The 21,243-nt window shown below is 36.1% G+C and overlaps 1 protein-coding gene across 1 annotated transcript in view; it reads right to left on the reverse strand.

Annotated features, from left to right (window-relative positions):
• Window positions 1-21,243, reverse strand: part of CLTC (clathrin, heavy chain (Hc)) — a 78,125-nt gene that overhangs the window by 30,189 nt on the left and 26,693 nt on the right. Inside the window, exons 2-14 of the mRNA XM_006832373.1 lie at window positions 18,782-18,989; window positions 15,861-16,129; window positions 15,147-15,308; window positions 10,984-11,097; window positions 10,423-10,596; window positions 6,959-7,156; window positions 5,792-5,992; window positions 3,601-3,753; window positions 3,048-3,170; window positions 2,610-2,747; window positions 2,331-2,495; window positions 2,018-2,198; window positions 116-279 (exon numbers count right to left, since the gene is read on the reverse strand). Of these exons, the coding sequence (XP_006832436.1) occupies window positions 116-279; window positions 2,018-2,198; window positions 2,331-2,495; window positions 2,610-2,747; window positions 3,048-3,170; window positions 3,601-3,753; window positions 5,792-5,992; window positions 6,959-7,156; window positions 10,423-10,596; window positions 10,984-11,097; window positions 15,147-15,308; window positions 15,861-16,129; window positions 18,782-18,989 (2,250 nt within the window). The remainder of the gene's footprint in view (window positions 1-115; window positions 280-2,017; window positions 2,199-2,330; window positions 2,496-2,609; window positions 2,748-3,047; window positions 3,171-3,600; window positions 3,754-5,791; window positions 5,993-6,958; window positions 7,157-10,422; window positions 10,597-10,983; window positions 11,098-15,146; window positions 15,309-15,860; window positions 16,130-18,781; window positions 18,990-21,243) is intronic.

The raw sequence follows: 21,243 nt of genomic DNA on the forward strand, positions 1-21,243 counted from the left end.
ACACAATTTCAGAATGTAAAGAATTTTACATGTGGAGAAATAATATTTTGCAACTACGGCCAAACCTCTGCAGAACAGATCTTCAACTCAACCAGAAATGTATCACCCTACCTACCTTGAGAAAATTCTTGACTCGTTCAGGATCGTAGCAGTTGCTTTCTCTGCAGATTCTTTCTACTTCTTTGATCTGTCCAGTCTTACAAGCTGCCTGGATATATTTAAAGTGCACATCTGGGTCCTGACTAAAGTTAACAATGGAACCCAGAAAGTAAAAGAGACCTTAAAGAAACAGATATTTGAAATTAAGCATAGATGCACCTCTGAGAACAGAAATGACAAATACTTACACAATTAAAACCAATGTCATACTTTAAGAATGGACCCTTGGTGTGGCACTGCTGGACCAGCAATGGATTGCAATCCACAAGGTTGGCAGTTCAAACTCAACAAATGCTCCTCAGAAACCCTATGCAGGGTCGCTGTGAGTTGGAACCAACTTGACAGCACTTAACAACAACTCTAAGAACAAACCTAGATATTAGGTACTCTAAATGCAAACTGCTTGCTCAAAAAACTTGATTAATTAATCCAGGAGCCAGTTTTAAAACACTGATGTGCACTTTAAGCCCAACTCAATGTTTCCCAATAGTTTATAAATAAAGTATTGATTTAATAATTAATAACAAAGCTTACTATTACATTACACTTCATATGAGAAATTTTAAATAAAGTCCCTTGTACCAGCTGTTCTTTCCCCACACAGGTAACAGGGAATATACAAAAGTAGTTTAGAAAGAATTTAATGCAGTTTTGTTCAATAAAACTTTTTGCAATGATGGACATGTTATACATCAGCTGTATCTAATACAGTAAACATTAACCACATGTGGATACTGAAATGTTACTGGTATGACTGCTAATTTTCAACTGTATTTCATTCTATTTAAATTTAAATAGTCACATGTGGCCAGTGATTACCATATTAAAAAGTACAAATTTAGTGCATAGTTACATACAGAATAAGAAAACTTGCATAATCTCTCTGCTACAAAGGGGAAAAAAGTAACTAAGATGATAAGTTAACCCTAAAGAGCACAACAGCCAGCCACCAGTGATTACGTTAGTACTTAGTACAGCAGTGGTTCCCAGCTGGGAGTGACTTTCCCGGGAGACATTTAGCAATGTCTGGACACATTTGTGGTTGACACATGTGGGAGGGGGTGTCTGAAGCTACAGGCATCTAGTGGATGCCGTTGTTGCTCAGTGTCGTCGAGTCAGTTCTAACCCATAGCGATCCTGTACAGGGTTTCCAAGGAGTGACTGGTAAGCCTGAACCGCTAACCTTATTGTTCAAACAACTCTGCAGTCCAGCATATTAACCCACAGCACCACACCAGGCCTCCATCTAGTGGACAGATGCCTGGAATGTCACTGAGTAGCCTATAATGCAGAGAAGTTTTTTCACCCACTCAACAATGAATTATTCAGTCCAAAACGTCTAGTGCCAAAGTTGAGAAACCCTGATGCAGTAACACAAGGACACAAATGTCCTTGGTCAAAAATCACTTGCCATTAATACAAGTATGAAATCTTATTATACCTGAACACTAGTATTTTTGTCTTATAGTTATGTAGCAGGTGTCCTCATATGGAGCTGCAGGATAATGCACTGGACTGAAAGGTCAGTTTGAACCACAAGGTTGGTGGTTCAAACCCATCAGCCACACCTCAGAAACCCTATACAGGGCTGCTACGGGTTGGAACCGACTTGACGGCATTTAACAATAATTATGTAGTGACTTTCTTGTAATTACGTTATCTTAAAATTCTGCCTTTAGCTCACCTACAGAACAGTCATTGTTCACTGCATATCATCCCCTAGGACCTGACAAAAAAGGTGCTTGACACCATTTATTGAATAATATAACTTTTTTTAAATCCATAAAATTAAGATTTTTTTTAAAAGGTCTTTCTTGGCTATCATAATTAAAACAACTCTAAGAAACCCATTAATTACCTTCAAAACTCTTGAATGATTCAAAAAGTTCTATTAAAGACTGAGTTGACAGTTGTTCGTGATACTTAGAAGCCACCTGAACACAGATCTGCAGATTTTGACGAATATTGGCAGACAGCATGGCCCTGAGACATTCCAAGGAGTCTTCTACTGATAAAGAACCAAAGTAATTCACTAGCCACTAGAAGAGAAACAAACATACAAAACAGTTAGCCTCTTGGCAGTATGAACTTACTATCATTCAGCACACCACAAACACATTTTTAATATACCAGTTAACTAAAGCTATTTCTTAGGTAAGAGACTGAAATACCTCAGGGTTAAGAAGATGGGTATGAACAACTGCACGCTTTATGTCATATAAGTCAGTGAAGTGTTCCAAAGCACGCTGCAGGAGGCCAGCCTTTTCACACAGCTGAGCGATATGAGCCCGATCATAATGTGTGAACATTTGATTCCCCAGAATAGCATCTGCAACCTGTAAAACCACAAACAGAATTTCATTTTTGTACCCCACTAATATCAGTAACTCTTCATCCAGATTACATGTTAAAATTCAGTAGTGAATATACAAAGGAGACAATGTACATACTTGAGGTGCATGCATAAGGTTCATCTCAAGTAACCGCGTCTGTAGAGGACCTTCAGATGGGCGATTATTCTTTAGGGCATCAAGCAAAAACGCAGTACACTGCTGAATTAGATTGTATTCCATAAAGACGTCCACAATCTACCAAAAAAGAAAAAGGGGGAAAAAAAAAGGGATTAAAAGGTAACTGTTTAAAAGATGTTTAGAAATAACTTTATGATACTGCTGACAATATGTCAATGATAGGAAATGGATGGTATCATACTATCCATTCTTCTGTAATTTCGTTTTGAAAGAAATTTCAGATATATCCATGTAGAAAAATTATCTAATTCCTATAAACTGAAAGGTTAACTCATCCTTAATCCAAAATTGTTTTAAGTAGATCCTCCCATTCTCCATTTAAATAAAAATCTACAAAATACATGTGAATGTCTTTACCTGTGTGATATCAGCAAGAGGCTCTTCATCCTGAACCAACATTTGAGCAAACTGCTGACCCTGATCTGGACTGATTCGCATTACATTTCTCAGCAGAAAGATCCAATCTGGAGTATATCCAACCTATAAATGGACAAAAATTATAGAGTCACGTGCAAAGTTCTTTAGCATTTAAAGGTTCCTTCTACAGTAAAGCCTTACCAATTTAGAACTACTGCTAAAAACAAAGTGAATCTCAATGATCAATGTAAAAACAATGCAGATAAACAAAGAATTGTAGTTTTTAATAGTTCACTTGTCTGTTTTCAATGAACAACTACTTCAAAATTTATTCTAACAGGTTAAGCCCCTGCTATCTTAAAATCTGAAAAGCCATGCACAAGTAATTATTTCAAGTTTACAGAAACCGAATTCTATATATATGAGCTAACAAGGGATTTAAACTTTTCAAGTAGGTCAAAATTTAAGGAAAATTGATCAGAGTTGCGACAGCCTAATTTCTATCTTAATGCTTCCATAAGCTTTTGTTGAAAGTTTGTTTCATTGAACTTACTTTTTTAGCATATAAAACAATCTTCTGGACTTGACCTGTTTCTGCAAAGCACTGAATGACTTTATTTGGGACATTAGCCCTTAGGTACACACTAAGTGCCAATGTGGGGTCCACAGATTTCACAAGATCTCCTAGCTCTTCAGAACACTCCAGCTGTCCAAAAGAAAAATGAGTTTTCTTAATGATCCAGGAGGTGTTTCATAAAAACAGTTGATGGTTAATTCTATATAATAAATAATAACAAACACAATAGGTACAGATATTACCAACTACCTTGTTAGGTTGTAAATTGATTGTTTAAAGCAAATATTGTACTTCTAACTACTAAGAAAATTCTGATAGACTCACATGGTCCCAATTTCTAAAAAATGTTTTATCAAAAAATTTCACTATCAAGTGAAAATGTGATATTGAGGCTTACTATATGGACAAATATTAAAGCTAGTGTGTAACTTGCATGCCTAAAGGATCTAAGCTGCATGATTATTATTATTATTTGAGCTTTAGATAATATGGTTAAGAGGCAAGACACTCTAATATGATGAGGTGAAAGAATAAGCATTTTAGAAATTTTAGGTGTTACACATAAGCAGATATTAGCCAGTATTATACTTAATAATAAATCAGATTCCCAATCTGAAGAAAGCTTTGTTTAACATACTAGATTCCTGGAAAGGAGTGGTAGAATAAGCACTAGACTGCTAACCTCAAGGTCAGCAGTTCAAACTCATCAGCCACTCCTTGGAAACCTAATACCAGAAGTCAGAATCAACTTGATAGCATTTAACAACAATGGTTACTACAAAGACTATTCCTTAAAATTAACAGTCAATGCTGAGAAATAAAAATGTTCTTTCAAGAGTCTATACCTCTTAATGGGACATGCTAAGTAATAAAGAGTGACCAGTGTACCTTTATCCACAAATGATTACATATGATCCTTGACCACCAAAAAAAAGGCAACGAAATCCAAATGCATCTTTTCAAATCTTAATTAAGATGGATATCAAATATCACTACTGAAGAGTGCTTTAAACAGTACCAACTCAGTTCTTGACAACACGTATGACATGGGCAACTACTCAACATTATCATTTTATGAAGAAAGGCTTTCTGTGACGGATACAAGAGGACTACTAACACTAATGGGTTGCTTAAACTTATTTGTTGCCTTACAAACAAGTAGCATTTCCAATATCTCTACAGACTAGGTGCCCTTAGAACCCCAGTGTAAAAAGAAATTAGGGTAGGGACCAAGTAGATAAAAAAGCAAAGACAAATCCTACAGCATGGAAACCTGGTTATTAACAAGGTAAAAAAGGTTCATAACGAAATAAATTTTTTTAAGACATCAACTTGCATCTTTCTTTCTCTTTGTAACACCAATTAACATTAGAGAAATCTGCTGCCTTGTTAACAATTCAACGTTTTATATAACATATTTTTTGGAATACAGGAGAAGCAAATACAATTTTGATGATACTTTGGAAGTTCGGAAAGAAGAGATAAAATACTTGTCATCCTACCTAGATGACTAAGGAGTTCTGGTAGCGTAGTGGTTACGAATCGGGCTGCGAACCTTAATGTCAGCAGTTCGAAACTACCAGCTGCTCCGCGGGAGAAAGACGAGGCTTTCTACTCCCGTAAAGATTTAACCCTCGGAAACCCTGTACAGGGTCGCTATGGGTCGGAACCGACTCGACGGCACTTAACAACAACAACATAGTATTTTTAAATACTGGCATAGTATAGTTGAAACTACTGTCCATATCAAATGTGGCACATAGGAATTGTGCCTGTGTCCAAATGAATGCCACAAATACTGAATACTGAATGCCTTTAACCTACACTGTTGCTAAAATAAAAGACAGCCATTAACTTCCAGGATTACTAGTTTCAGCAATTAAGCAAGATCACTGGATTTCCTATTTTTAAAACTAAGCAACAAAAATTCTCCCACATTAATGTGCCAGAAAAATAAATATAATTCCAAAAGGAAGTAAGTTTATATATCTCACACAATGGCCATACCTAGAACAGAACAGATCATGGATGTAGTAAATAATGGATGGACACATTTTGGAGCAGCCTCTCTAGCCTTGCCTTTTAACCTGCTAACATGTTATTTCATTCAATCAACTGCTAACATGTTATTTCATTCAATCAAAAGTATACTGACAAATTAACTTACTTTATCTTCTTTTAACCATTTCTCCAAAAGCTGCTTTCGCCCTTGTTGAAGTACAGGCCTACACAGTTCTAAGGATTCATATTTGTTCAGCTGGCCCTGGTCCAAAAGGATTCCAAAGTATTGAAGTAGAGGAGAAGTTTGACCTGGCTGAGCGGGGACACTCTGGAACCTACGGATAGTGTCTGGAGTACGGAGGATTCCCTTTTAAAAAGTGAAATTTTAAACACTTTTAGTATGATCCAAACAATCACATTAACAATTTTATGAATCTCTTACATTAATCTTAAAGGCATGATTGTATCTACTAACATAAAATATTGATCTTCATTTGTAGTAACAATCCTATCACAACATCTGTCACAGCTCTAGATCAAAGTTATGAGATTATTCAGACTCAGAGACATACCAGTTATTATAATATAAATATACCAGTTAACACTTAAGAGAATTAAGTATAATCACAGAAAACATACAACTCGTTCCTATCCCAAGTACACATTAAGTACAAATTTTGCAATTAATACTAGTTAAACATATGAGGTGTCAACTTAGGCCAATACAATACAATGGTGATGGGAATAAATATAGTTCAACTTCAGACAACTCTACCTACAGTATTTGGACAAGATTCGTTTGATCTGCAAGTTGTGAAAATAAAATCAGTAATTATCACTCATAAAAGGTCAAATAGTGTTACAACTAAGCATCACTGTTGTTACTGTTACAAATGCCTATTCTTTTAACATTTTAAATTTTATGAGGCTAACCTGGTGTGGTACTATAGGATAAGCACTAGACTGCAAGGTCCATTTGAATTGCAAGGTTGGCAATTCAAACTCACCAGCCACTCCTCATACACCCTACACAGGGTCACCGAATCAGAATCGACTTGACGAAACTTAACAACCACCACCACCTCAAAGTCAGTGGCTCAAATCCACCAGCTGTACAGGGTCATTATGAGTTGGAACCAACTTGAAAGTACTTCACCACCACCACCACCACCAAATCCAGAGGCACAGACAAGCAATTATCATATCCTACTAAAGGAATCTGTAGCCTAAAAACAGGTATCACCTTTTTGAAAAGCTGGTTCCTCTTCTAGTAGTATTAGAAACAGAAGTTTATCTAATCATGGCAATGTCATTTTTTAAACTGTTTATTTACCTTTGGTGCATTAGCAGCCACCTTTGCTGCCTCTGAGTAATTTCCCTGGGCAAAGAGAGCATTAAACTTCCGGGCAAAGAGTTCTTCAGCTCCAGCTAGGTTGTTACGTACAGCCATTCTCAGAGCCAAATCAGGATTTTGTAGAACATTGGTGATATAGGGAATTATGTTTTCTTCTTCCACACATACTGATAGAACCTACAATTTTAAGATTCAAGAATTGTTGCAATGTGTTTATTTATATATAAATTATATAAAATCTGTTCGATTTGATATAATCTGATGAAACTGTAAAACTGATTGTTGCTTTCTTGTCAGCCATTGAAAAAGAGACAAAAGAAAGAAGTATTAGGAAAGGTAAGATTAAAGAAGATTTGAAAATGAGTGCCAAGGGTTTGCTAAAATCTGGCTATTCTGTCATGTAAAATGCTTTACTCATACTGTCCAAGCTCTACTGCTTTGCTACCATTTATTTATTCTTAATGAGAATAAAATCTAAGATTAATTCCACTCTAAAGAGTCTGAAGAAGATAGCAAATCTAAGTAATACACTGGGATTGCCTAGAAGAAGCTCAAGGTAATCTTATTATATTTAAGATTTTCTATAAGAATGTTTTCAGTAAATTGCAATAACTATGTTCACATTCCTAACTGCCAGATTATAATTTTATAAAGGTAGGGACCACTGAATAACGCAAGGTATACAGTCGGTGTTTAATCAGTGCTTACCAAGTAAGCCTTAATGATACTGAAAGAACTAGTAAACAAATGTGGTAAAGGACAAGTTCTAATTGTTCCAGAGAACTGTTACTAACACATGGTCTTCCAAAAAAGTCACTGCTACAGAATGCTACCATGCCTTCCCCAAGAGCTAAACTGCCAAATGCCTTAAGGAAGAGGGGGGTCCCCTTCCCTATTCATTCATTCATTCTTTCCAACACCAGATCTGTTTATATACTACTCCAGGTTGTAACTATTTATATGATCCCTAAAGGTCAGCGCTTTAAGCTCACCAGCTGGTCCTCAGTAACTCTATACAGGGTAACCATGGGTCAAAATCAACTCAACACACTTAACAACAATGGTATTTCTCATAGTATCATAATTGTTTGTTTTTTCTTCATTATTTCAGTGGAATAAGTCTTATCTCTGTTTAATTGCATTACTAGTACCAGGCAGTGACTAACACAAAAAATGTGCTAACCTTTTAGATTAATGAACTCAGTAACCAAACGGATCCCATCCCCATTTTAAACGGAACTTTTACCTCCTAGAAGAAATAAGACCAATAAATTTAGTTCCAACTACTTTCCAAAGCATCCTACTGATTACTACCAGTCTTCCTCAACAGCAGTTTCACGTTTACCACACTTCTAGATTGTTCTAGCAGATTTCTAGTAACCGATACTTAACACCTACAGGAATCAGAGGAGATTACTATTTTGTATCTTCTAAAGTACTCAGTTCATCCAAGTTCAGACCCTAGACTAAAGAGCAAATGTGTCTGAAACAAGATTACTGCTATAATGTCAATTTGACTGCTTTGCTTTTTCTATCAATAGAAACTACACATTCATCAATTAATGGCAAATACCCAGTTAATACTCTGCTTTGATAAAAAGAGTAGAGGAAATCCTTGAAGCTTAAGGTTACTATAAAAGCTTAACTCCTTACTCAAACTAATCGACATATAAAACTGTGGGGGTGTGGAGTGGGAGGGTCATATAACTACCAGTAAGTTCCCAGAAGCAGAGTTATTATTTCACCAAATACATATGGTGAAATCATTCCATATTCTTTAAGCATTATCTCTTTTATATCAACACAACAGAAGAAATAAAATGTTTCCTGGTTTCACAACCTCATGATTGTTAGAAATTTTCTAAGTTATCACTACTGTAGCTCACCAGAACATCAATTCATTCTTGATTTTCCCAAGGCAGCCATATACAACTGAAGAATAACTACTGAATTTTTAAAACCACATTTGTGCCAGACACTGACTGATGCTAGAAATGCAATTAAACAAAGATAAGCCATATTCCTAAGGAAGAATAGTGACAGAGGCATGCAAACAAGCTATTTTAATTCAGTGTGATAAATAATATGAGATGAGGGAGATATATGTGAGAGTATAAAGGAGTAGCACCTAACCAGGTCTGGACTTGAAGTGGAGGGTGGACAGAATTTTTTCTCTACAGAAATTGCCTCTTTATACAAGAGGGGACTTCTAAACATTTATGGAAAAATAAAATTGAAAAACAATGGATATGGATTTTTTCCAAATTTTTAGAAACCCTCTCGTATATACGTTTCATAAACTGAATAAAAGAGGATCACAACAACAACAAAAATATCTACTTCCTTTGCTCACTATCTGGGAAAAACACAAAAGTAAAAGGCAAGACCAATAACAGTACTAACTTTTAAAAAAATTCTAGCCATTCTTCAGAAAATAAGGTAATTCCTAGTGGAATATTCCCAATTACATTTAAATACAAAGGAAACACAGAAAAGACAGAAAAAAAACCACAGGGGAAAAACAGACCATTTGTTAAGTGGTATGAGTAGGTTTGTCAAATGTGACAAACTCAGGACCAGTCGCTGGAGAAGGATATTGTGTTTAGTAAGGTGGAGGGTCAGAGTGAAAGAGGAAGACCCCCAACGAGATAACGAGATGGAGTGGCCAAGTGGCAGCATCGATGGACTCAAGCATAGCAACAGTAGTGAGGTTAGCCCAGGATCGGGCAGTGTTCGTTCTGCTGTGCATAGGGTCGCTATGAGTTGGTACTGACTTGATAGCACCTAACAACAACAAATATTTTTTCTATGCAAGTAGACACCTTTCCAGGTGCTCTGTGATAACTACTGCAACATACCTTTCAACATTAAATATTCAAGAATAATTAAGGAGCTAGGAAAAAGGATGTAGGAAGAATTAATGACTTGTAGTTTACAAGCTATTTTAACATTATAATAGGAAAAAAGCTGCTATAGAAAGTATATGCAGTCTGTCAAATGTGGCCCAAGTAGTTTCTTTGCACCAAGATTGACAATAAAGACACATATGAGATTGTTTTTAAAGTTCATGGGAAAATTCCGGTATCTTTTAATTCTATTTTTCTACTAACTTTTTAAAGCCCTCTCAGGTTAATGTGCCAGGCTGCAAAGCTGTTTTGAACTGCAAGGTCAGTGGTTCAAGCTCACCAGCTGCTCCTCGGAAACCCTATACAGGGTCGCTATGGGTCAGAATCAACTCGACAGCACTTAACAACAACATACAGGATTAAAGAGAGACTTTTTATTCACATTCCTATATTTTCAGGAATGCATTATTAACTGATAACCCAAAGTTACGGCCTACTTTTTGGGAGAAAACAAAATAAAATACAAAAACTATAAAATCCAAACTGTAACAAATAATATTTTATTTTATTGCTTAATTTGTTTCAAAGTTTTCTTACTTGTCCCTTTCTGTTGACTCCGATTATTCCAGCTGTGGCTTCATGAGGTGCTGTAACAAAGATGGTTTCTCCACTGATTCTATTCATGTAGATACAGGTACCAGTCTCAAGGTCATAGAGGTGGATATAACCATACTTAGTAATCAGGAATACTACATCATGCTTTTCACTGATCTGTTAAAAAAAAAAAAATAAACACTTTAGTACAATACTAACAGAAATTAAGAAAATATAAAGGATGGTGAAATTCTAGAACTCTTAAGGGACTTACATAAATTATAAGCTAGGATTTATGTTTTACTACATACTGAAGAGTTCAAATTCTTATACAAATCACAAGAATATAAATGAGATCTGCTAAAAGACATAACATGAACTTAGGATAATGCAGTTTTACATGTTACATAAAAGTTCCAGTATGAGTTAGAAAAGTTTCATTTCTGAACTATTTTAGAACGAAAGATAATCTTTTAAACACCACTGAAATTAACTGTGAGTACTCCGTGTTTTGTTTTGTTTTTTAGTTAAATTTTAAAAACTCATTTATTTTGCCTAAAATACCTGCATTGCAACAGGAAAGTCATTTTGTGCTTCTGGAGGAAAGAAAACATCCACTGCCTTCTTGGGAAATGGCTGGTTCCCCGTAGGTGGTGTACCAACTTCAATGATATGTAACTATAAAAAAAAATAAAGTTCACATAAGCTTAGCTGTCTTAGCAATCAAGAGTGATTCATCATAGTAGCTTTATTTCTAGCCTTAAACTGGAAAAAACCAAAATGTCCCACAATTTAATATACCATGGATGAAATGTACCATTCATCCAAAAAAAAAAGGTAATAACCCTAATACTTGTGCAACAATGGGATAAATCAATGACACTATGCTAAGTGGAAAACAATCTCAAAGTGAATATACTATATGATTCTATTTTATATAAAATCTTAAAAGGATAAAATTATATAAATGAAAACAATGGTCACCAGGAAGTCCTGGTGTGGCGCTGTGGGCTAATGTGCCAGACTGCAAAGACGTTTGAACTGCAAGATCGGCGGTTCAAGCTCACCAGCTGCTCTCCTTGGAAACCCTATACAGGGTAACTGTGGGTCAGAACCGACTTGACAGCACTTCACAACAAGAAGGTTAGGAAAAGGAGCTCTGGTGGTACAGCTATTAAAGTGCTTGGCTACTTATGGAAAGGTTGGTGATTTGAACCCACCATTACTCCATGGGAGAAAAATGTGGCAATCTGCTTCCATAAAGGTTGTTGTTGTTAAGTGCTGTTGACTCGGTTCTAATCCATAGTGACCCTATACAGGGTTTCTAAGGAGTTGCTGGTGAGCTTGAAGCACCAGACTTGTGGTTCAAACAACTTTGCAGTCAGTTTATTAGTCCACAGTGCCACATTCCATAAAGGTTATAGCCTTGGGAATACTACTCTGCTCTATAGGGTCACTATGAGTTAGAATCAACTCATGGCAACAGGGAGTAAGCGATGATAGAGGAGAGAATGTTGTGTATAGCTACAAAGGGAGCTTTCTTTGTGGTGATGAAATAGTTATGTATTGATTCTACACATGATAAAACTACAGAATTATAAACACATTTTGTACCAATGTCAGTTTCATGGTTTTGCTACACAACAGTACTATATCTATGTGAGACATTAACTACTGGGGAAACCGGATAAGAGATACAGGACATTTTGCTTAATTGTCTTAAAATTTCCTATAATCACAAGGAGTTCTGGTAGCATAGTGGTTACAAATTGGGCTGCTAACCTCAAGGTCAGCAGTTCGAAACTACCAGCTATTCCGCAGAAGAAAGATGAGGCTTTCTGCTCCTGTAAAGATTTACAGCCTCAGAAATCCTGTACTGTGAGTAGGAATCGACTCCATGGTACTTAACAACAACCGGTGAGTCGGTTCCGACCCATAGCGACCCTGTACAGGGTTTCTGAGGGTGTACAACAACATATTATACTATTTCAAAAAGAAAGTTAAATCATTTCAATATCTGAAACATGTCAAATAATCAAGGGCATAGAATGCTAATACATTACCCCTGAAAGTGCTTTCTTATGGTTTTATTTATTTTTTTAACATTACAATTAAATATAACATTTTTCTCTGCCTGTAAATTTACTGTAACACAGATGGAAGGAAAAAGTCTAAGCCAAGTTGACTCTTAATTGTATGTTGTTATGTGCCGTGGAGTCAGTTCCAATTCATATTGACCCTGTATAGGGTTTCCGAGGCTGTAAATCTTTACTGGAGCAGAAAGCTTCATCTTTCTCCCGTGGCACAACTGGTAGTTTCGAACTACTGACCCTGAGGTTTGCAGGCTGACTCGTAACCACTGCACTACCAGAGCTCCTTTCTTAATTGAATACAACCTAAAAATTTGTTAACATTTCATTTAAATGTCTGATGTTACAAATCAACAGGCAAGAAAAAATAATGTCAATAAAAGAGTGTTGTACATTTTGCTTAGTTGTGTCAGGAATGGACTTAGAAAATAATTCAACTACAATGATATGTACCATTATCAAAGTTATAGTGCCTCATTTCTAATTAAATGCTCCTTGAAAACCCTATACACGGTTGCTATGGGTCAGAACCGACTCAATGGCACTTAGCAACAACAATATAGAAACACTTTAAACTTCCTTCAAAGCCAGGCACACTATAAAAGACACAGTTGTTGTTATTGTTATGTGCCGCGGAGTCGGTTCCAACTTATAGTGACCCTGTACAGGGTTTCCAAGGCTGTAAATCTTTATGGGAGCAGAAATCCTCATCTTTCTCCTGCAGAACAGCTGGTAGTTTCGAACTGCTGACCGTGAGATTAGCAGATTGATTTGTAACCACTACACTACCAGAGCTCCTTAAAAAAGATATAGTATAATGCATTAATAAATTCAAAAACTTAAATGTTTTCAGATATTATAAAGTATGATACTGAAGCTTTCTCCAGTAGGCTTTATCAATTTTAAAAAAAGGAAAAAAAGTCCCACCTTTTAAGTCTTAAGGACAACACTTAATTTTTAAAACCTAAGTGTCTTTCTGTTTAAATTCCATTAATTTAGAACTAAACATTATAGTGTTTTCTTGTTATATCAAGAGTGTAGTACGTTAATTTATCAGTTCCGGGATTCTTAAAGATTAGGCAGAAATGTGGTGCATGTTTCCCTCCTTGCCAAGAGGCTATAGATGATCATACCTCAAGTAGTCACTTCCTTAAATTTTTTTAACTAGTTACAAGGAAAAAGACAAATATTCTAGCAAAATTAAGTTCAGCATGCCCATGATCTATAAACCCTCTTCCTGACTGGGAAGTGGTACTTATAAAGAATACTGTTACAAGTACTTTACAAGTTTTGATGGCAGTTAGTCCACTTTTATAGAGTAAACACCAATTACTTATTTTCTAACCCTCTCTTAACACTAAGATGTGGGCATGTGACCTTGCCTATATTAGAGAGTTCAAACAGAGAGTTAGAGACATAAATTCATTAAGACTTCAAAGATGTTACTCTAGCAGCTGAAGCAGCAGTCACACTGAGCTTCCAGAGTCAGCAAGTCTAGCTGTGGTAGTGTAGCCGTGGCAGGAGAAGCAGAAACAGAGTTCCATCACATGCGTGGTGTTTTTTAGCTGGGACCCTACCTGCTATCCATTTTCCCTATTACTCTTCATTTTCCAAGTTTAGTTCTGTATTACTCCTAGCTATTGTAAGCTATTTAATATCCTCTGGTAGCGTAGTAGCCATGAGTCAGGCTGCCAACCACAAGGTCAGCAGGTTCGAAACTACCTGCGGTTAAATGGGAGAAAGATGAGGCGGTCTACTCCCGTAAAGATTTACAGCCTCAGAAACCCAGTGCAGGGTCACTATGAGTCTGAACCAACTCCACGGTACTTAACAACTAAATATTTTAGGCTTTAATCAACCAGACCTTGTTTCTGTTGCCTGCAACTAAAAACTCTAACATGCAAAGTACTTCAATTTATTCATTACAAAAACAGTTGAAATAATCAATTTTTCAACCTCTGTCACACAATTTACATGCCTGTGTTTTGTTTTAATATCCATGCCATTACACCCATTCTGATACAACTGGTCTACAACAGGACTTTTGTACTGGTATTTGAGTTCTCCATAGGATTCCAATGTATGGCCAGGGTTGCAAATGTCTGACTTAAGGCATTGTAACTCTCACTGTGATACACATTTTATCTATACATCAAGTTGTTGTTATGTGCCACTGAGTCAGTTCCAACTCATAGCGACCGTGCATAGGGTTTTCTAAGGCTGTAAATCTTTACAGGAGCAGAAAGCCTCATCTTCCCCCCCATGGTACAGCTGGTAGTTTTGAACTGCTGACCATGAGATTAGCAGCCCGATTTGTAACCACTACGCTACCAGAGCTCCTTCAAGTTATTGTAGAGCATTTAAAATGAGACAATAAGATCCATTTAACTGAATCAGACTTGGTGTTAGGCACAGGATACACATTTTAGCAACAAGAAAGTCTCATGTCCAGTAAAGTTAAAAACTATGGACTTAGGGCCTTTGATAAAGGCAATCAAAATCAAGCCATAACTAATCTAAATATCTGATACAAATAAGTAGTAAGGGAGGGAGAGTGTTTTGAAACTACATGACTGGTTAGGAGCAGACACACGAAGACAAACTCTCACCAAAATAACTTACAGAGCCAAAACTTACCTTCCCTCCAGCTTGACCCCGTACTGCAAAGCAAAATAATGTTGATTCTTCAGCATTTCCTTCCATCTTAAACTGTGCGAAACTAGCTGCATGTCCTTCAATGGGCTGGGATACTTTCCTGTCTACAGAATATAGCTGCATAGCTCCCACCACACGATTTTGCTACAATGGATCAAAAAGAGTTAAGTTTTGGGGCCCAATAAACCAAACCCATATTCATCAATTAGTGAAGCAATTTGAATCCTTTGTAATTTTTGGCAGCATGTATAATCCTTTGTAACTTTACCTCTCAGTGTAGACTTGGAATTTCTTAACTTAAAATTTAGTTCTATACATAATCTTATTAAAGTTTAACATGACTGCTTAGGATGTGCCTTGTAAGCAGCCATCCTTTGATATCATCTTAAAGGAAAACATGTAAAAGTGCTTGCTCTGTAGTATAGTACATATCTTCCACAATAAATCCACATCATTCAACAGAACTCAACCAAGAGCTAAAACCACTTGGTAACAGTAGTCTAAAATAGTATGTCAGTGTACAGGTACTATTAGACATTCAGACAGCAACATTTCTTTAAAAAGAAAGAAGAAAAAATCTTGTAAAGCTAGTCTGATTTAGCAAGATGGGAGTGTAAAAGACCAAATTTCAAAAAAAAAAACTAAATTCTGGGTATATTGGCTCTCTAAACTCTTCTTAAAAATATTAAATGTTACCTGTGCAGATATGCCAGTCAGAAGTAACCACTTTTGCTTTGCATCTGTACGATAATTGATAATCTGGCACCCTGCAAGACTAGAATGACGATCAAACATTTTTACTGGTTGAGACTCTCCTTCCATACTCCAGTGATAAACAGCATTATCCGTAACAAGAGCAACCGTATTCAAAGAGATCCATTTCCAAAAGGTGACATCATCAGTCATGGTATGGGCCTTCATTTTACTTTTCATTTCAATGTTAAATATTTGAAGAGTTTTCCCAGCTAAAAATAAAATGAAGAATTATGAATTATTTTTTAAAATGAAAGATCAGAATGAACTAGTAACTAGCTAAACTAGCTTGTCACTTCCAAATGAAATAGTTCTATCATGAGGCTATTAACTAACTACAGAAGTCACATTGATAGAGGAACAACCATTGAAGAAATAATAGCTTCCTGAGCAAACCTGCATTACCTCTAACAAAAACATCTTAGACAGTATGATCTTCATAGAATTATAAACCAGAACTGAAAATTAGTCTAAAGAACAACTCTCTTAACAGTCAGTGATGGAAAACAAGGAACAATTTACTGTGTTAATTTTATACATAAACTAAGTTAGTTGTAGGTTCACAGGGCAAAGCAAATCTCACACAAACACATGAGGAAATGCCTACATTTTAAAAGGCAGTCATCACCCATCCAACTAAATCTTAAGGAAAATTCTTTTTTGAACAGAAGATCTGCTTCAACTCTGCCTGCTGCCACTAGCACAGAAGACACAATGCATGCTACATTTAATTGGTTTACAATACAAAGGAAAGGTAGAGTGCTAGAGGAAAGGGAGGGAACAAAGGAGGACAATTTCATGTGCTGTTAATGTACTGGAGATAAGAACAAAGTTTAAGCTTCATCCCAATAAAAATAGCAAGCATTTAGTAAAAGAAGGATGAAATTGGTCAGTTAAGAGTCCACTGAGTCAGATGCAAGGGCTTATAAATGTCATTTGAAATTCATTAGAGTCTGAAAAGCTATTTGGTTTAAATTAAAAGAGGTCAAAGCCCACAGCTCTCACTTGGCTATCAAAATTAGTCCTCACAGACTAAGGAAAACTCCATTTCTGAGCCACAGAGAATCTGGCTCCTGAAGGACAAAAATGGTAAGTTTCTGGGGACTCAGGGTGAGGAGACAGAAAACATACAGCTTTGTATCATCACCTTTCTTATCACATGTGCAAAAACTTCTTCCGTAAGACAGAGAATGCTATTCCCATCCCACACAATATGTAAATCACAACCAGACTTGAAAATTGTAAGAGTTATAGTCCTGCTTATAAAAAGAAGCCAAGGGCTTAAAACTAGCTTCAGAAAGAAGCAGTATTTGGGGGAATGCCTTTTTTTTTATGCTGCCTTCCCCAGACCCCCAGATTACTAGACTTTCATTCTTTTTTATATGAAATAAGTTGCAGCATATATATGTTGGGTACCTGGGGGGACGCACAGGAACGATAGCTAAACTTTACAGTACAAAACACACGTACAAATCTATGACCCTACTATATAAAGCTCTGAAAATATTTTCAATTTATTCTTTTTATAGAACAGGACAATAACTAATACAACCTATTTTAAGATAACTCACCATCTGCACACATAAGAAAGCATTAAGAAATGTGATAAAATAACAATAACATTAAAAATAGAAAAGAATTCTGACAAAATTAAAACTGATGGCCTTTTTATAGAGAGGTGTGAAGGTTACTAAGCAGTTGAATTTAAATGCTTTAAGGAGGCATACTTTAAAATACAATATATAGTTCTTATAATACTCGATGGCACTTAACAACAGAAACAAAAAGCTTACTGACTGAAGCCATCTGGACCATCTTTCCTTGAGATGAGATAACATTCCTACCTTAGAGATCAATGGTGTCTTACTTGTCTGAAATATGCTTGCTCCCACCCCACATTTTACTCTCCCCACCCAGTATTATTACTGAATACAATGTTTAAATCACACAAGGAAAAATCTGCTAAAAACTTCAGTGCCTCTAACAACTCACCTACAAATTTATTAAGAAATTTTTGGGAATCTAAATGTTTCCTTCTTCATTACCAAGAAAATAACGAAGCAAACAACTGGCAATTAAATGCCTTTTTAAAGAATGGTTTCCACTTCACCCTTTTGCATACTTGTTTTAAAGGGTTAATTTTATTCTCACTTTAAAGTCCAAAGAAAAAAATTATAAAGGCTCCAAGACATCATGAGGTTCTTTGAACTAACCTTTAGACCGACAGGCTGTACAGTTCCCTATGGTGATAAAAGTTAGTCTGAATAAAGTCAAAACACTCCTATGTCCATGCATTAGGTACCCACCCATATTTAAGAAGGAGCTTCTCAAAAAGTTCATGGAAAAATTCCATTATCTCTTACTCCTTTTTTCCAGAAACTTTTTGAAGCCCACTTGTATACACACTTTTAACAAACTAAATTCAAGCCATTTTTATTACTTTAAAATCTAAGTGAAATGTTAAAAGTATAGAAAATGTGACAGCTTATCTAAAGGCTTGTAAAACTTGTGACCAGTAACAACACTTTAATCCAGAGTATGTGTCACTATGATCACATTTCTTCTGTATATGAAGATGTACTTTTAACACAGTCTTATTACTTATTACGGTGGATAATTTAAGTGCATTCTTTCAAAACACACAAGTATTTCCAATTACATCTATTCAAAGTAGAAAGTTAAGACATTTCACAAATATACTCCAAGTCAAAGTATTAAAAATTAAGCTCATCACTAGCATTAACTTTGGAGATCTATTTTATTAAACCAAACTTTATCAACATACTAAAAATGTAGACCTGGATTGTTTATTTGCATAGAAAACAAAGGAAAGAGTTTAAGAAAAGAGTCCCACTCTTTTATACCTTTCAGTGCAATTACTTTGCTAGCTGGATTCATGATGGCACTGTCTGCTGAAATGGGTCTTCGAATTGGATTACTTGGGTCATTCATATCGATGATTACTACCTGGGCTTGTTCTCCTACTTTTTCTCTTATGCAGATGAATTTGTCTGATTCCATAGTCAGGGTACTGAAGCCAATGTTTGCTGGGTTAATACCCAGGTTCTGGAGCTGGAAACAAATCAACAAAACAAATCTTAGTAAAGCACAGTACAAAGTGGATTTGAAAGATGAAACCTTCAAATTATAAACTTCCATTAACTATCAATGCTCCAAGATCAAGTGAGGCAACTAATGTTTAAATGATGGCCCTTCTGTTCTCCTATGGCATTTAATCACTTAGTCATAATCTTATGGTTATAACTAAGACAGAATGAATAAAATTAAAAGAACTGTTATCTCAGAACTAGCATTTATGGTTCAAGTGGAAATGAGATTAATGTTTCTCCATTTATTTTAAGATCTTTGATCTACTGGTCCTGTGGTTATGTGCTGTTGAGTTGGTTCTGACTCACAGTGACCCTGTACAGGGTTTCCAAGCTGTAAATCTTTAGGGGAGCAGAAGGCCTCATTGCTCTCCCGCAGAACAGCTAGTAGTTTTAACTGCTAACCTTGAGGTTAGCAGCCCAATTTGTAACCACTACACTACCAGACCTCCTCTTACATGTATCTGTTGTTGTTGTCAGGTGCCATCGAGTCGGAACTGACTCATAGCAACCCCATGCACAGCAGAATGAAAAAATGTCTGATCCTGGGCCAACCTCAACTATCACTGCCACACTTGACGCCATCAATGATGCCACCTGGCCGATCCATCTCGTTGGGGGTCTTCCTCTTTTTCTCTGACCCTCCATCTTACCCTGCATGACATTACATGCATTAAGCTACAGGAATTTGAATATGAAGCTACAGAAGAGATATTGATTTAAAATTTCAGGCATCTTTATCTTAAGACACATGGACTAACAACAATAGACAGACAAGTACGCAAAATTACAATACAGTGTATTGAGGGGGAAAAAAGTCTAAACAAAGGTATATAAGTGAGGCCTTGTCCAAAGAAGGTTCTATAGATAAGTGTTCAAGGGAAATGGATCAGAGATTTTTTAACAAAACAACATGTACAAAGGTTCAGAGATGTGAAAATGCACTCTAAGGGAACTAATAATATTGTAACATTTGGAGTATAGAGGAGTGACAAGTTTATAGGAACAATAAGCAAGGGCCAGATTAACAGTAAAAATCCTGAATTTATTCTGTAGGCAAAGGGAATTACTGAAAGGTTTTAACATAGAAAGTGATTATTTTCATTATGTACTTGGAAGATAATAAAGTATTGCTAAACAAATGCAGTAGAAATCTAAAGGAGATAAATCTTTGAAAACCAACGGAATGTATAAGAACATAAATCATTTGTTACTAGACGCACATCTCGACTAGACTGGGTCATTAGTACTCTTCTTGAGTGACTAAGTGTGGTATGACAGATTGGGACTCACTAAACAGGCTATGAAGAGTTCTGGTTGTGTAGTGGTTATGAATCGGGCTGCGAACTGCAAGGTCAGCAGTTCGAAACTACCAGCTGTTCTGCGGGAGAAAGATGAGGCTTTCTGCTCCCGTGAAGATTTACAGCCTTGGAAACCCTGTACAGTGTAGCTATGAGTCGGAACCAACTCCATGACACATAACCACCAAACATTAACAGGCTATCAGATGATTTTATCAACCTTAGCCATGTAAGCTGCACACCCTCTTCCTCCTCCTGTGGCTAAAATTCTCATTATAAAGTCTACACAAAAATGGAAGAGTAAGGAGAAAAGTCTTCCTAGCCAAGTTAGCTATACTATATCTAAATGCTTTTGTCAAAAAATTTTTCTGCTGATAATGCCTAAATATAACCAGGCCAAGATGGGACTAAGATACAATATAAGAGTAAAAGGCAACATTTTAATTTCACTTCCCTGTTATACCTCAATGACTGCATGCAAAGCCACTTACAAACTGTAGTTACAGCAAACCACTCACTGAATAGTAGGCCAAAGAGCTAGCCAATGGCTAACCATTAATACAAATATGGTAATAAAGTAGAAGATTAACCAGCTTTACAATAGCTCAAGTATATGCTACAAGGCAAGGCAAGTACATCAAGCAATGAGGTATGTAACTTATGAGTATGGTTATAATAAAACTTTATGAATTATTAATTTTCAATACTTCCTAACTTAACCTTTTAAGTGGTCCACAATACCATACAAAGGCACTGTAGATAGGCTTCAGCAAGTCCTTTATGCGCATCAAGTTGTGCCACAAGTTTCAAGGGAGGTATACACGCCTATTTTTTTTTGAGAAGGAGCCCTTAGAATTTTGTAAATTTAATCTCTTTCTAATAGCAAAGAACTGACAGAACTATATCCCCAAAAGACCT

This window comes from Chrysochloris asiatica, unplaced genomic scaffold, assembly GCF_000296735.1.
Source record: "Chrysochloris asiatica unplaced genomic scaffold, ChrAsi1.0 scaffold00007, whole genome shotgun sequence".
In the NCBI taxonomy this organism is placed as follows: domain Eukaryota; kingdom Metazoa; phylum Chordata; class Mammalia; order Afrosoricida; family Chrysochloridae; genus Chrysochloris; species Chrysochloris asiatica.